At 45.7% G+C, this 13,791-nt stretch overlaps 1 protein-coding gene across 2 annotated transcripts in view; it reads left to right on the top strand.

Moving 5' to 3' along the window:
* The first annotated feature begins 264 nt into the window (after positions 1-264).
* Positions 265-13,791, top strand: part of PTDSS2 (phosphatidylserine synthase 2) — a 61,904-nt gene continuing 48,377 nt past the window's right edge. The window contains exon 1 of one of the 2 annotated variants that reach the window (XM_075928340.1): positions 265-635. In XM_075928340.1, coding sequence (XP_075784455.1) covers positions 280-635 — 356 coding nt within the window. In that variant the 5' untranslated portion in view covers positions 265-279. Of the gene's footprint in view, positions 636-5,818; positions 6,345-13,791 lie in introns of those variants that run through there. The other variant, XM_006131647.4, reaches the window with a different exon arrangement.

The following is a 13,791-nucleotide window of genomic DNA, read 5'->3' as shown; positions in this document are numbered from 1 at the left end:
GGCCACAGGCTGGCGCACAGAGCAACACACAGTGCAGCCTGCCCCAGCCTCTGGGGCTCAGCTGCTGCCACCTCCACGCTGCAGGGGAGTTGGGTTGCCATGGCAACCAAAGCGACTCTCCCGCGGGAAACAGCGCCCCCTCCCTCAACCAAGCACCCAATCAGAAGAGGGGCCCCGCTAGAGCCGCGTGCCCAGGTCACTCTGCTGCAGCTTCCGAGCAGGCCTGAGAACCGGAAGCGCAGCGGGCCGCCCAGGACCCGCCCTTTTCGGGGTCCGCGCATGCGCGGGGCGGGGCGGACGCAGGCCGCGCGGGTTGTGACCTACGCGCGTGGGGCCGCCAGGGGGCGCCTCTGTGAGGTGGCGCGGCCCGATGGGACCGGCCGAGGCTTCTGGGGGCGAGCGCGGAGCCGCCTGAGCCCCGCCGACTCCATGCGGCGCGGCGAGAGGAGCCACGGCGGGGCCCCCAGCAAGGCCGCCCTGGAGGAGCAGCCGGGCGGCGGCGGCGGGGAGGCCCCGGCCGCCTTGGAGGCGCCCCCGGGGCCCCGCGGAGACTTGTCGGCCCCCGCCCCGGCCCCCGCGCTCCGCCGCAGCACCGAGTCCGAGGTGTACGACGACGGCACCAACACCTTCTTCTGGTGAGAGCGCGGCCCGGGCCCGGCCCGCCGACCTTGCGCTCCGGCCCCAGCCCGCCGCCAGTAGGGCCCCGGCGCCCCGCTCCTGCGGGAAGCCCCCGGCGCCTTTCGCTTCCCCTGCGTGGGCCGCCCCTACCCCTCAGCCCCTCTCTGCTGCCCGGTCGGGTCCGCGCCCCCGCTGCCCTCATCCCGGCTGCTCCGCGCTGGGTCACTGAATCCCCGTGAAACCGCCTTTTCTGCCTCCCGGAATGGGGGTGATCTGCCTGGGCTGTGTGGGGAAGGGGGGTACCTGACGCAACACCGAAGACACCCCAGTGTTTTCTAGCAGGGATGCTAATATTCTCTGCGCTTCTAGCGATGCTCTCTCTACTGGCTCCTTTTCCCGTCGATGATACAGCTCCTAAGCCTAGAGATCTGACGAATTCTTCTCCAATACACACCTGGAGAATTTCAGGCTACATCACCACCACCACTGGTGTCAGGAAAACTTATGTCTCCCACGGGTGTGAATATTCCCCCCTTCCCCTCCGAGCAATGTAAATTATTCTAGTATAAGTGGTAGAGTGTGCGCAGCACTATGTCAGTGTGAAAATGCCACTTGTTGGAGGTGGCTTAATTACCTTAACAGGAGAGCACTCTCCTTCAGCATAAAGTTGCAATACCAGAGATTTTACAGTGGCACAGCTGCATCTATCTGTACCACTATATACTTGCTAGTATGCACATAGCCTCAATGCTTTAACCTCCCAGTCATGGCTAGGTTTAAACATAACTTAAGTAGCTCCTGCACAGTTCTCTACAGTTCTCAGAGAACCAGGCCATCAGATCTGGGATTCATTGCAGTGGTTTTCAGCCTTTTTTCATTAATGAACTCCGAAACAATTTCAGATGATGGTGTAGACCCTTTTGGAAATCTTAGGCATAGTCTGTGGACCGCAGGTTGAAAACCACTGTTCTACAGTAACAACAGCCTTTTGTGGACTCCTTAAACGTAGTCTGTGATGCTGTGCCCCATTATTTTTATGGAAATAAGCTTTTGGATATGAAGATGCATAACTTGAATATGCTTCATGCATAATGTGGCATATTCTGTTCATGCACATATATCATTCTTATATGTGAAGTTAGAAATATGAAGTGTAAACCTGCTTATTAATCTAGGTCTAATGAAAGCCATTAGTGGTGCTTAACAAACTTAATGCAGTGCTCAAGACAATGTGCTGTAAATAGTTTTGTTTTTCCTGTAAGTCCAAACTCTATTTGGTCCTACAAAGACACGTGACCAGTGTTCCTGCTTAAGATTTTCCATCCATGAGTGGAGTAAGTTTTGTCTTGTGCACCAATATTGAGGTCAGGTGCGCTGGTTCAGGTGTGCCACCGTGTGGGGAAGGCTCCTAGTGAGGGGGACATTGCTGCTGCTCCCTGAGAGAGACTCCCAGTACAGAGACCCCAGCTCATGCCTCCCCCTTGCTGTGATCCCAGGCTCTGCTTCCAGGCTGTCTCCCCCCCCCCCCCCCCCATAGGGAGAAAGTGAGACCTTCCAATTCTCTTTTCTCCTCCCTTCTCCCCCCCCCCCCCCACCCACCCCCCACCCCCCGAGTGCTGCTTCCTGGGTAGACTGTGTGTGGGGCAGGCAGTTCCCAGGCTGCTCCCTGCAGGGCTGACTGCTAGTCCCTAACTGAAGCAGTTGGAAGCTGCTATCTGCCCCAGGGTTTGCTGGGAATATGCGGATGGGACAGCAACATGTGGAGAGCCAGGGGGAAACCAGCAGGGGCTCTGAGGGCCAGAGGGCAGTGAGGGGCGAGGAAGAGGAGTGTGCAAGGGGGGGGAGGGAGAACAGAGATGCAGGGGGTCCTAGCCTCAGGAGGAGTTGCACTGCAGCTCCACCTCTGGCACACAGGGAAGCCCCGCAGCCCTGCCCTGGGAGCAGCCAGGCAGCCACCACATGGCCCTGGCCCCAGCTCCAGCTCTGGGGAATTGGGGACAGCCCCCACATCCACACCAAGCCCCCCTCTCCCACCACCAGCTTATCTTCCACCTGTAGGCCAGCAAGTGCAGGGCTGCAGGCATGCTGCTGCATGGCTCTGCTAAGGAGGTGGATGGGACTAAAATTGTGTGTGCCTGTGAAGGTGCTCACCCTAGGGAACTTAACATGTGACCATGCCACCTAGTGCTGGAATCCATCTTGAATTTTGTACTCTTTCGGGGGCGGCGGGGGGGGGGGGGGGGAGAGAATTAAACCAAGGATTCCTGCCCCAGGAAATTCTATTTAAGGGAGGGTAAGAAAACAATGATTGTCTTCAGATGGCTTTTGAAACTGCCTCCCCACCCTGTGAGGATACACAAGAACTAGATATGTGAATGGATAACTGGCTACTGGGAATGGCCCCCCCCTCTTGCGGGTGGCAGCCCCAGCATTGGGGGCTGTCCCAGCCAGACTGGAGCGGTTTCCCACCTAGCATCTTGCTTTGTTAACTGGTTAAACATTAGGTTAACTTAATGTTTAACCAGTTAACTGATGAAAGGGATTTTACATCTCTAACAAGAACATTTTTTGGGGGGAGGGGGACAAGAGAACCTATATTGAGAATGGTTGGAGGAGCACTGCTGGGCCCAGGTCAGGGAAAAAAAAAAAAGCTCTGATTTGGGAAGAACTGCATTGGCAATAAGAACTGGGGTGAGAAATATGATTTGTAACAGCTTATCTTAGTGTTTGAGGCATTTTTAAAAATTTTTACTTAGTAACTTGGATCTGTCTGGTTTTTATTGCAGTCACTTAAATCCTACTTTTTATACTTAAAATATTTTTGTTTATCAAACCCAGTGTAAATAATTGTTATGGGGAGAAACTATAGCTGTGCATATCTCTCATTGATAATGAGAGCAAACTTCATGAGCTTGCTCTGTGTAAATCTTTTACACAAGTGGTTCTTAACCTCTGTGGCAGTTACCCCTTAATCTTAACCAATAATCCAGAAGTACCCTTCCTCCTTTTTTAAATGGCAATAGACAAAAAGAAAATTACAGTTAATCATTTTTATTGTATTTTGTTTTCTCATCCATTATGTTGAACAAAATTGAACACCTATTGTATTTTAAACTTATTACCCCCTGAAATATGCCAAATTACCCCTTGAGGGGTAATTGCCCCCAGGTTAAGGACCACTGTTTTACACAAAATGAGATGGATTTATTCGGGGGTTTGGTCTTATTTGGGGCTGTGCTCCTGGGTGATGACAAGTCCCTGTAACTGAGCTCTCCCGGAGCTGAACTGTTATCACAATGTTTGTGTCACTCTGCTGTTTCCCCAACTCTCTGTTTTTGCTGGGGGAGACCAGAACATCTGGCTCTGCAGGGCCAAGTGGTGAGGCACCTGGGAGGGCAGGTAGGAAGGCTCAGTGGTATGATCAGCCCAGTGGGTAACTGTCTCAATGAGATCTCTGTGAACTAACTCATCACATAGTCTGTGGACTCCCAGGTACCTGCAGAAACAGGCTGAAAACCACTGCCTTACAGTAAAGGTTCTGAATTATGATGCAATAGTGGGATGTGGTTTCTGTCACCAGAATCTTTTTGACATATTTTGTCTTGCTAGTGTCCCAATATGATAGAGTAATACTAGGGAATCAGAGAATTGAACCAGAAGGGTATAACTAAGAGTAATTGCATAAAGCTGAACAAAGGGTACTTTAGGCAGAGGATCAAGACACAGTTTCTGGCACTGAAAAATATTGGGCTATTAAAGTCTTCCAAGAACTAGATGCATAAGTCTTGTTGCTTGGATCCCTTAGGGATGAGCTATATGCAGACTTCATTTCAGTGTATTAACAGATGTAGTAGTTGCAGTCCAAGTCTGTAGACACTCTTTATTTTAAAATAAAAATGGCTAATTTTGATCTAGCTTAAAAAAAAACTGTAGCCATTTTATTTCAAAATAAGAATGTCCATACAGAGATTTGCACTAATTCAGTTAAATTGCTTTAATTGATTTAGTTAAAGGGTAGCAGACATGGATTTAAACCTGTCCTTAGGATGGAGCAATAGAGAATAACTTCTGTCCAAGGAAAAGAGGAAAGATAAACAAGATGGCTCTTTAGTTCTTTAACACTTCTAATTTACATAATTCTTTTCTGTTTCCTTCCGTCTTTTTGGGGGAATGACAATCTCTCTTCTCATAGATAAATGCCCCCTGAAGCTTAGTGTTGGCTCTTTGGGTTTTGTGGCATTGAGGTCCTTTCAAAATCCAGTTACTAACAACATTAAATCACTAAACTTTTTTCTGTTCTAATTAACCCTTGTTCCCTTTTAGTAGAACTTACTATGTAATAGGGTTGTAAGAGTATAGCCATTTAAACAGGTAACCCATGCTTATTGGTTACTCAGACAGCTACACATTGATATGGAGCAGCAGGCAGGAGCTGGTACGTATGGGGAGCTGCTTGCCACCCCACACTGCTGCCTCTGTATCGGGGCAGCAACCATTTCCCTGGGAGCAGCGTAGCAGGTGGGAGCCATTGTGTACTGGGAGCTGGCTGCTGCCGTGTGTAACTGCTGAAATTTTCAGCCAATACATGGTTAATCAATTACATTCATTTTAACATCGCTACTATGTAACAGTATTTTGTCTACTGGTTCCTCCAAAGCATTTAGGAGTGGCAGCCTCACTCTTCACCAAGACATCTCTCTCCCACTATTTCACCAAGTGATTCTGTAAATGAATTGCCTCATCTCTTCTTGGGAAAGTGGAGTTTCATACTCCATCTCCATGTATTGTTTTTTCTTCACTATGTACATGGTTATCAGAAGAGCTGTATGTGTTCACAGCAAGGGGATTCCCCTTCATAGAGCTTTTTTTTTTTTAAACAATGCCTCTTTATTGGTCTAGAAACATGAAACCAATGTGTCTTTAGTCCGCTTGACTGGTGGAACTTGCTTCACTTGGATTTACTGCATGCCAATTCCACAAGGTGTGGTAAAAAAATTTTTTTTCATCTGAAATGTGTCAGTAGTCCATCTTAGTGCTAATGATTAAATTGAGCTTCATTTTTCCATTTTTGCTGAATTTTGTCACCTGAGACAGACTCATTTATACCGGGAAAGCCTCAAAGGGAAATATTTAAAAATCTTCCATTCTAAAGTTTTTTGAGTAATCTGGGTCTCTCTGTGTGGTAAGTTCCTATTGTTTCTCTGGGATGTTTTTGAGCTGCATGCCATCTTTTTCTGGAAAAGGAAACCAAATTGCCAGGTATCTTTAGAATTTTGTTTTAAAAAGAAATGCATTCATTGGTTTGATCTACAGATAGAACTGAGAACACAGTGTGCTGACACTAGAAAGGAGAGGCTTAGTAGAAAGGGGGGAAACCTGAACAGAGGAGGAGCTGATTTGTCTTGAGCTTTGCATTGCTCCTGGCTCTGGCCCTGCAGGTTTTGGCAGTCATTAAAGAGGGGGTGTGTTGATCTTGATGGCTCCTCTGATACATTGCTGCTATCTTAAAGCTCAGTTAATAAGAAAATATCCAGATTCGGCTAGATCCCAGAATTGTCAATAGGAAATTACTGGGAGCCTGCTGTACCAAAAGTATATTTAGCTAGGAAAAAACAGGATTCAGGAGCTATCTGGGAGAGAACACTTTGGGAATTTGCCACATTCAGGTTGAATGACTGGATCTCGCTGAGGTCTGCAGATAGTGCCACCTTGTAAATGGAAAATGGGTAAAAATATTACTTACTGTGTTTTAAATGTCATTTTTGCTATATTTGAAGTTTAAAAATTCTAATACTGTTCTCTATTTCCTGATTATGTTTTGTACAAATAGTGACATGTTCTGCCATTTTCATAGGTCTTTATGTGAAGACTTTGAATTTGTCATTAAGTCTATATTAGATTTAGAGCTTGTATCTGAATATGCTAGAGTAAGCAAAAATGCCATAATAAATAACAAGGTTATGTTTAAAACTGCCACTCTTAGCAGAGTTAGATTGACACCCAAATATGCTATCTCAATGGTTGTCTTTAGAAGAAAGGTTTTTTTAAATGTATTTCCTGTGTGTTGATTGGTCTTCACTAGAAGAACAGTGAGGGCAAACTGTACAACTTCAATGAAACTTTTCAGTGTTGTAGAGTTAGTGTAATAAGCAATGATAACTTTTTTTTCCTATAGTTCCTATTATCATCAGCACTGACAGCCAAAATTCCCAAAGAAAGTGTCCATAGAGGTTTCAGTGAATATTGATATGGCAATCTAGTTTTTCACTTAGCAGGAAGTTGGATTTTGCTTCACTGACTACTTAAATAAGATTATGGTCTTTTGTATTTGTGACTGTGAATTACATAGGACCCAGAGCTGCTGCCCTTGAAGTCCACCATCATTTGAACTAAGTTACTGGTGTTGCCTATCCAGGGTGAGAAATGAAAAGTATTGAATATACTTATGGACCGATTAAAAGGAAGCCCTTCCTAGAAATAATACAACTTAATTTGCATAACTGTCTTTACTGTCATAACCGAATGCACTACTTCAATTGAGTTCTAATTAGCGAAGAGTAGATCACAAAAAGTAATTCTTCTGGTGCTACTTATAACCAGAATGCAGATCATTGTTAAAGGCTCAGATATCTCCTCAGTCAGTTCCTGGAGTATTCTAGGATGTATTTCGCCAGGTGCTGGTGACTTGAAGACAGCTTTTTCACTTTCCCTGAAAATACATTAAATGTTTGCCCTTTGTGTTCATTTCAAGGCATGTTGTTGTTTTTAGAGCAAGGATGGGAATACCATTTGAACAGGAAAACTTCCTGGTCACCCATGGCAAGCGCATCTGTCTCTTACAGATTCTAAACTTTCATTAGCTACAGGGGGTAGCTGAGTTAGTCTGTACAGAAAAAAACAACAACAAATGGTCTGGTGTTTTCTTGCTCTTATGATTGTGAAGAAAGCCATCCAAAATGTGAATACAAATTGTTTTTGTGGCAAGGGCTGGCTCTTGTATGTTTGTGTAATGCCTAGCACAAAGGGGCTGAGTGTCATGGGACTACCACTATACAAATAACTAAAGCAGCACTCTCTTTGTAAGCTTGCAGGCATACAGCTCCAGTGCCAAGCTGCAGCTCAGTTTCTGCAAGTTGCAGAAAAGTCTGTTTTTAGTTTTCTCAGTTCACTGTGGGAGGAGGTGAAATTAACAAAAATTGGATTGTTTCATTCTGATGTAGCCTGGGATAACTGAGTGCATTTGCTTGCAAGTTAGAGATGTAAAATCCCATTTAATCAGTTAACTGGTTTAATGTTCTGTTTAACTGCTTAAAAAGAGGCAGGTGGGGTCTGCTCCGACCAGGCTGGGCTGGATCAGCCCCTTGCCTATATTGGCTAAAACAGTGTTTCTTAACCAGTGGTACAGAAGTCGGGGGGCATGTCAACACAACTGAAATTTAGAGAAAATTTAATTTTTGTTTTAAGTTTTATGGTGCTTTCTTATTTTTGTACTTTTTGCACCCAAAAATTTCATTGCCCATCCAGCTATGATTACGTTGTTTAAACAAATGTGTTGCAATGGTAGGAAAAAAATGTTGTGTGTCTGAAAACTGTAGGTACTGGGGGTACTTATAATTTTTGTTTGTTTGAAAAAGGGGTACTTTATAAAAAAAGGTTGAGAAACACTGGGCTAGAAAGTTGATCTGGACCATCTGTGCCTCCTGTTAACCAGTAACGGTAAGCATCACCCAGTAAGGGTGATGCTGGCCAGTTAACATTTGACATCCCTATTGGAAGTGCATGAAAACAGGGGTAGACAGCCTCTAAAACATCAGTGGCCAACCCGTGGCTCACGAGCCTCATGCGACTCCTGAAGAAAAAAATTGCAGCTCGGGATGGAACCTGGAACTCCTCAGGTCAGCTGCTCTCACGGCCGGGCCACTCTGAGCTGCATGTGTGCTCAAGGCCTGCACCGTTCTGCTCACAGCCCCCAGCACACTGCATCATATCCTGCACGTGCAGGCTGGGTCGCACTCAGCATCCCAGCCTGCATGTGCTAGCAGCTGGCTGCTGAGCTCAGGCGGCGGCTCTGGCTCCAGCTTCAGGTGCGGCTGTGGCTCCGGCACTGGGACCTAGGCATAAGGTTAGAGGGGGGAGGAGAATTGGGTTAGAGTGGGGAAGGGGAGGAGATGCCTGGCTCTGAAGAAGGGGAGGGGGACCGGGGTTGCGCATGGTATCCCAGCGAGCACATGCTTAAAGCCAGCCGCTCAGCGCACGCGCTCAGCGCCTGTAGAAGAAGGTGCATAGCGGTAGCAACAGCGGCTGCAGCGGCTCTGGCTCCGGGACCCGGGCATAAGGTTGGGGGGGAGGGATTGGGTTAGAGCGGGGGGGAATGCCTGGTTCTGGGGAAAGGGAGGGGAATTGGGTGAGAGCAGGGGGATTCCTAGCTCTGGGGAAGGGGAGGGGAGGGAAGGGAAGGGAATGGGGATTGGGTGAGGGTGGGGGGAGGGACTAGGAATCCCGGTACTGCATGCCTGCTCCAACTTCTCAGGAAGCACGCGGCTGTCGTGGGGAGCAGAGGAAGAGCACACACTTCCTGAGAAATTGGAGCAGGCATGCAGTCCTGGGAGATAGATACATACACACACACCCCCAACCAAGCAGGAGGAAGGAAGTCCCTGGCCGAGCGACAGACCCAGTATTTCAGGAAGCTTTCCAGCTGTTTATGGGAATGGGAGGGGAAGAGCATCCTGAGCGCTTCCTGAAACCCAGATCCCTAGGTACCGGCCAAGCTGTCCCTGTCCCCTTGCCCTGGCCAGACCCCCCCCAACCAGCACCATGTCCTCTGCCCCCATCAGCACCCTGACTTGAACACTCTCCAGCCTGGAGCCCCCTCTCTGGGATGGTGTACCGGCACCTATTTCTCTCCCCCCCCCCCCCCATGTGGCTGCTGATTTTTTTTTTTGGCAAGAAAAATGGCTGTTTATATCCTTTTCAAGTGTCACAAATATGATATTAAATAAGAACATTATGTGCCTTTACAAATGTACTCAGGTTTGTTACTTCCTTGAAAGCAGGTGCTCTTTGATTGTACTATTTTTTTGTAGCTTTAAATGATCTAAGTTTTGAAGTTCTAACCTAGATTTTTTTTAAAAGTTTTTTTTGGGCAAGTACTGTATCTGCTGCTGTCTAGAAAGCACAGCAGGGTGCTGAATTGACTTGGGCCCATCAGGCACTGCTGCAAAATATATAAAAACAGTTCTGTCCCATTGTGGCTGTTCTGTATTATTCTTTGGGGGTTTAGGTAGATGAGAGAGAAAGCAGTAAAAGAGCATCAAATATGGAGAGATACATGAGGGCGGATTATAAATCAGGAAGGGGATACAGTTCTGTTTCATGTTCTAAAAAGAATAGAAACAAAGCAGCTGGAAAAAAGCAGTAGAACTATATACTTCATGCCTTTACTGAACTCTGGAGAGCAGTAGTTTGAACAATAGTCTGCAGTCAGCCTTCATTCTGAAACCCTGTATTTTGTCCCTCAGTAACGGTGGACTGGAAAACTGGGTTAGCTTAAACCACCAGCCATACTTTGAAGATGATATTTATGCAAAGTTTTGTGCAAACCTGTGAACTGTTTGAGTTAGCCATTGCTGGGGATTTAGAAGCTTGACTGTCTCTCCCTTTAACTCAGAAGTTTGTTTCTGCTTTAAACTTTACATATAGTAAAATCTCCTTGAAAGTTTGTGCGCTGGCTGTATTTGAAGGAAATGGTTTGTAACTAAACAAAGTTACTGATACTGAGTAGGGATGTTAGCATGTAATTGTTAACACAGTTAACCAATAAGCCTGGGCTTATCAGTTAACTACACACACACACATATGCCCCCACCTTTCTGCCTTTGTATCAGAGGCAGCAAAAGGGGAGAAGCGGGAACTGATACCCACATGCAGGAAGTTGGCTTTCCAGTCAGCTCTCTACATATATGTAGGGGCAGGAGTGAGAAGTGGGGGTGGAGGTGGGCAGCTCTGTCAGAGCCAGTTCGCACAGAAAGCCAGCTTTCAAGCTGGCCTCCTATTAAGGATGTTAAATATCGATTAATGTACTAATCAAGTAGTTGATGGACACTTCTGCATTCCTCCTTTGAAATGTACAAGAGCTCCAGCAGATCCGCTTTGAAATGCACAAGAGCAAGTGCCTGCAAGGAGCCTGGGGTCAGCGGGGGACTCAGAGTCCCTTTTTGACCCCAGCTCCATGCAGCGCTGCTGCTTTGAAATGCCATGCGGAACCCAGGGTCAGCTTTGGACTCCATAGCTGATCCCAGGCTCCACACAGCAGTGTGTTTCAAAGGGGCCGCGCTGCAGAGAGCTCGGGATCAGCTGTGCAGTGCTGCCCCTTTGAAATGCTGCCAGGGCATTTCGCCTGTACCCCAGTCTCCATGCGGTGCTGCTGCTTTGAAATACATCTTCTTCTCCCCCTCCTTTGCTGCCTCTATCAGAGGCAGCAAAAGTCGGGAGGGGAGGGAAGCAACTGGTCAACTCAACTATTCAATAAGCATTTTCTTATCTAGTGCTTAACGTCCTTTCTTCCTATGTGTACCAGCTCCTGTCTCTCCTCCCTCCCCCACTGCTGCCTTTCTATCCAAGGCTTTTAAGCCAGCTCTCTGTGTCCCAGCTCTCTGTATTAGAGACAACAAGTGCGGCAGGCGGGAGCCAGCTCCCCACAATCACCAGCTCTTTCCTTCCCTCCCTGCATGTAAATGTGTGACCACTGAAACATTCAGCAGTTTACACATTTACCCAACAACACGTTTGCTAACATGCTTTTGACTAGGGTCATGTCTTCACTAGCAACTGGATCAAAGGGCAGCAATCAATCCAGTGGGGGGTCAATTTATCATATCAAGTATAAACATGATAAATCACCTCTGAGTGCTCTCCCCTCAACTCTGGTACTCCACCAGAACGAGAAGCATAGGTAGAGTTGACAGGAGAGCATCAGCTGTTGACTTACTGTTGTGAAGATACCCTTGAAACTTTTGATTAATTAAAACTGTTCTGGCTTTGAATACATGGCGTAGCTATCTTTATACAGGGTAGAAATAAGGATTAGAAATGGCTTTTTAATTTTTTGAAGCGTTTACTCTTTGATACCCTCCTCCCCCCAATCAACCCAATGAAATCTTACTATATCAAGTAACAGATTTTGAGTACTCACAAGCAAATTCACTTTTAAAAAAATCAAAGTTTTTACACATATACCACAGATTAAGTGATCCATAAATCCAGATACATTAGGTACATTTTTTTTCCATTGGCTAGTCAGAACGTTTTCAGGGCAAGCTTATTAAAATTTAAAAGGATTGCAGTTATTTGAAAGCAAGACATGATTCTGTCATGGAAACTGTCATAAGCAAAAGCCGATGGAGAATACTTTATAACCTCTGTCTTCAACTACTTTTTCATTAAGCAAAGGCAGAGAGACTGGAGTGACTGCATTACTTCTATATAATGCAGCCTTGTCAACAGGTTTTTTCCATGAGCCTTATAAATACACTGGAGGGTTGCAATGTGGACAGAGAACACATTTTTTGATATTTTCTTCCCACAGAAAAGCTATTGTGAAATTGTGAAAATAAAGGAACTAATGGCATTGGCCAATCTAATAATCTTGTTACCTCCATTTCGTTAATTTGAAAACTAAACACAAGATGTTTTTAAAACCATCTTGAAGTTGCATAAACTTTAAAAATGTGCAGAATCATATCATGTACAAAACTCAAATACTTTAAAAAAAAAAGGGGGGGGGGAACAAGCTACATAGTAAATCTTATACATGTTAAACCTCTAAAATTCATGATTTTCTGGTCCAGCAACATCTGTGGTCCAGCCCCAACCCCAGTAGCCCCACCTGGGATGCAGGTAGCAGGGTCAGCAGCACCCAGGAGCGCAGCCCTGGCAGAGCGGGGAGCCCAACCCTGCCTGGGCTGCAGGTAGAAGGGCTGGTAGTGCCCAGGAGCATAGCCCTGATCGGGGCCAGCACAACAGGCAGCACAGGCAGAGGGCAGCGGAGCCTGGTGCCCTCAGCACAGCCCCATCTCCAGGTGGGAGAGCAGGGTCAGCAGCACTGGGTACAGCGGGGTGGGGGGGGAGAACTGACAGCCGGGAGGGGAGCCATGACCTCCCCTAGTGTGGCAAACCCCATCATTCGGCACCGCTCAGGTATTGCATTTGTAATCTAAAATATGTCTCCATCAGCAATCATAAAATATAAACACGCTAAATGGCCTGAGTTTCACATGTACCCATGAAGTGGCACATTAATCAGGTCCGAATGCACATACACCATTATTCTAAATTAGTACCATTAAACTTCTAAAATAGATAGATGCCATTGCTATTAAATACAATATTTTATCAAAAGCTACTGCCAAATTGTAGATACACAGATATTTTTCATTTAATACTACCCCATAAAAGAATATACTTAACTACTGAAATCAAAGGAACAACCTCAACTGCCTTGTGAATTTTGGTTATGAAGTATGAATTTCTTTGTACTAGTTTTTTAAAGAAATGTGTTGTGGGAAATGGTAAGCTACCTGATGATCACCCTTCATTTCCTTAAATGCCTGTGGTTGTAAATGTGACATGAAAATACTTTGTCATTTAAAAATCGTACTTTTTTTTTTTAAAAAAAAGCTTGACAACTTATTTTGGAATGTGTGTATTTCTTACAGTTCTTTGTATTTCTCTGGGAATTGCCTGCACAGTTCTGTTAATTTAGAGAGGAGGGAGAGGTGATTAAATTGTAACAACCCATTCAACATCTAACTAGGCTGATGAGGCAAGCACTTTTTACACTGGCTTGTGTTTTTACTCAGATGTATTGAACAAGAGGAATGGGGAACATAAAGTACAGGAAGGGTAGAAAGATGGAAAAACAACGTAAGAAAGATGTTAGTTTATCTGTTATGGCTATAGTATCACATAAGCGTGTGGTGAGCCCTGTTTTGTATCTTCTGGTTTGTCCCTATGCCATGAATCTCTGCCTTATGTATACTTGGGTGTATATTCTTATAGCAACGTTTTTTGAGACCCAACTCCTGTTTATATTCCATGTTTCTGGTATATAAATCAAACTCTTGTAGTTTGTATTTAGCTTTCCTTTCAAATTGTGTATGTCATTAGATTATT

Source organism: Pelodiscus sinensis, chromosome 4 (genome assembly GCF_049634645.1).
Source record: "Pelodiscus sinensis isolate JC-2024 chromosome 4, ASM4963464v1, whole genome shotgun sequence".
Lineage (NCBI taxonomy): Eukaryota > Metazoa > Chordata > Testudines > Trionychidae > Pelodiscus > Pelodiscus sinensis.
The sequence above is the reverse complement of the archived record's forward strand: the minus strand, read 5'-3'. Positions and strand labels throughout refer to the sequence as shown.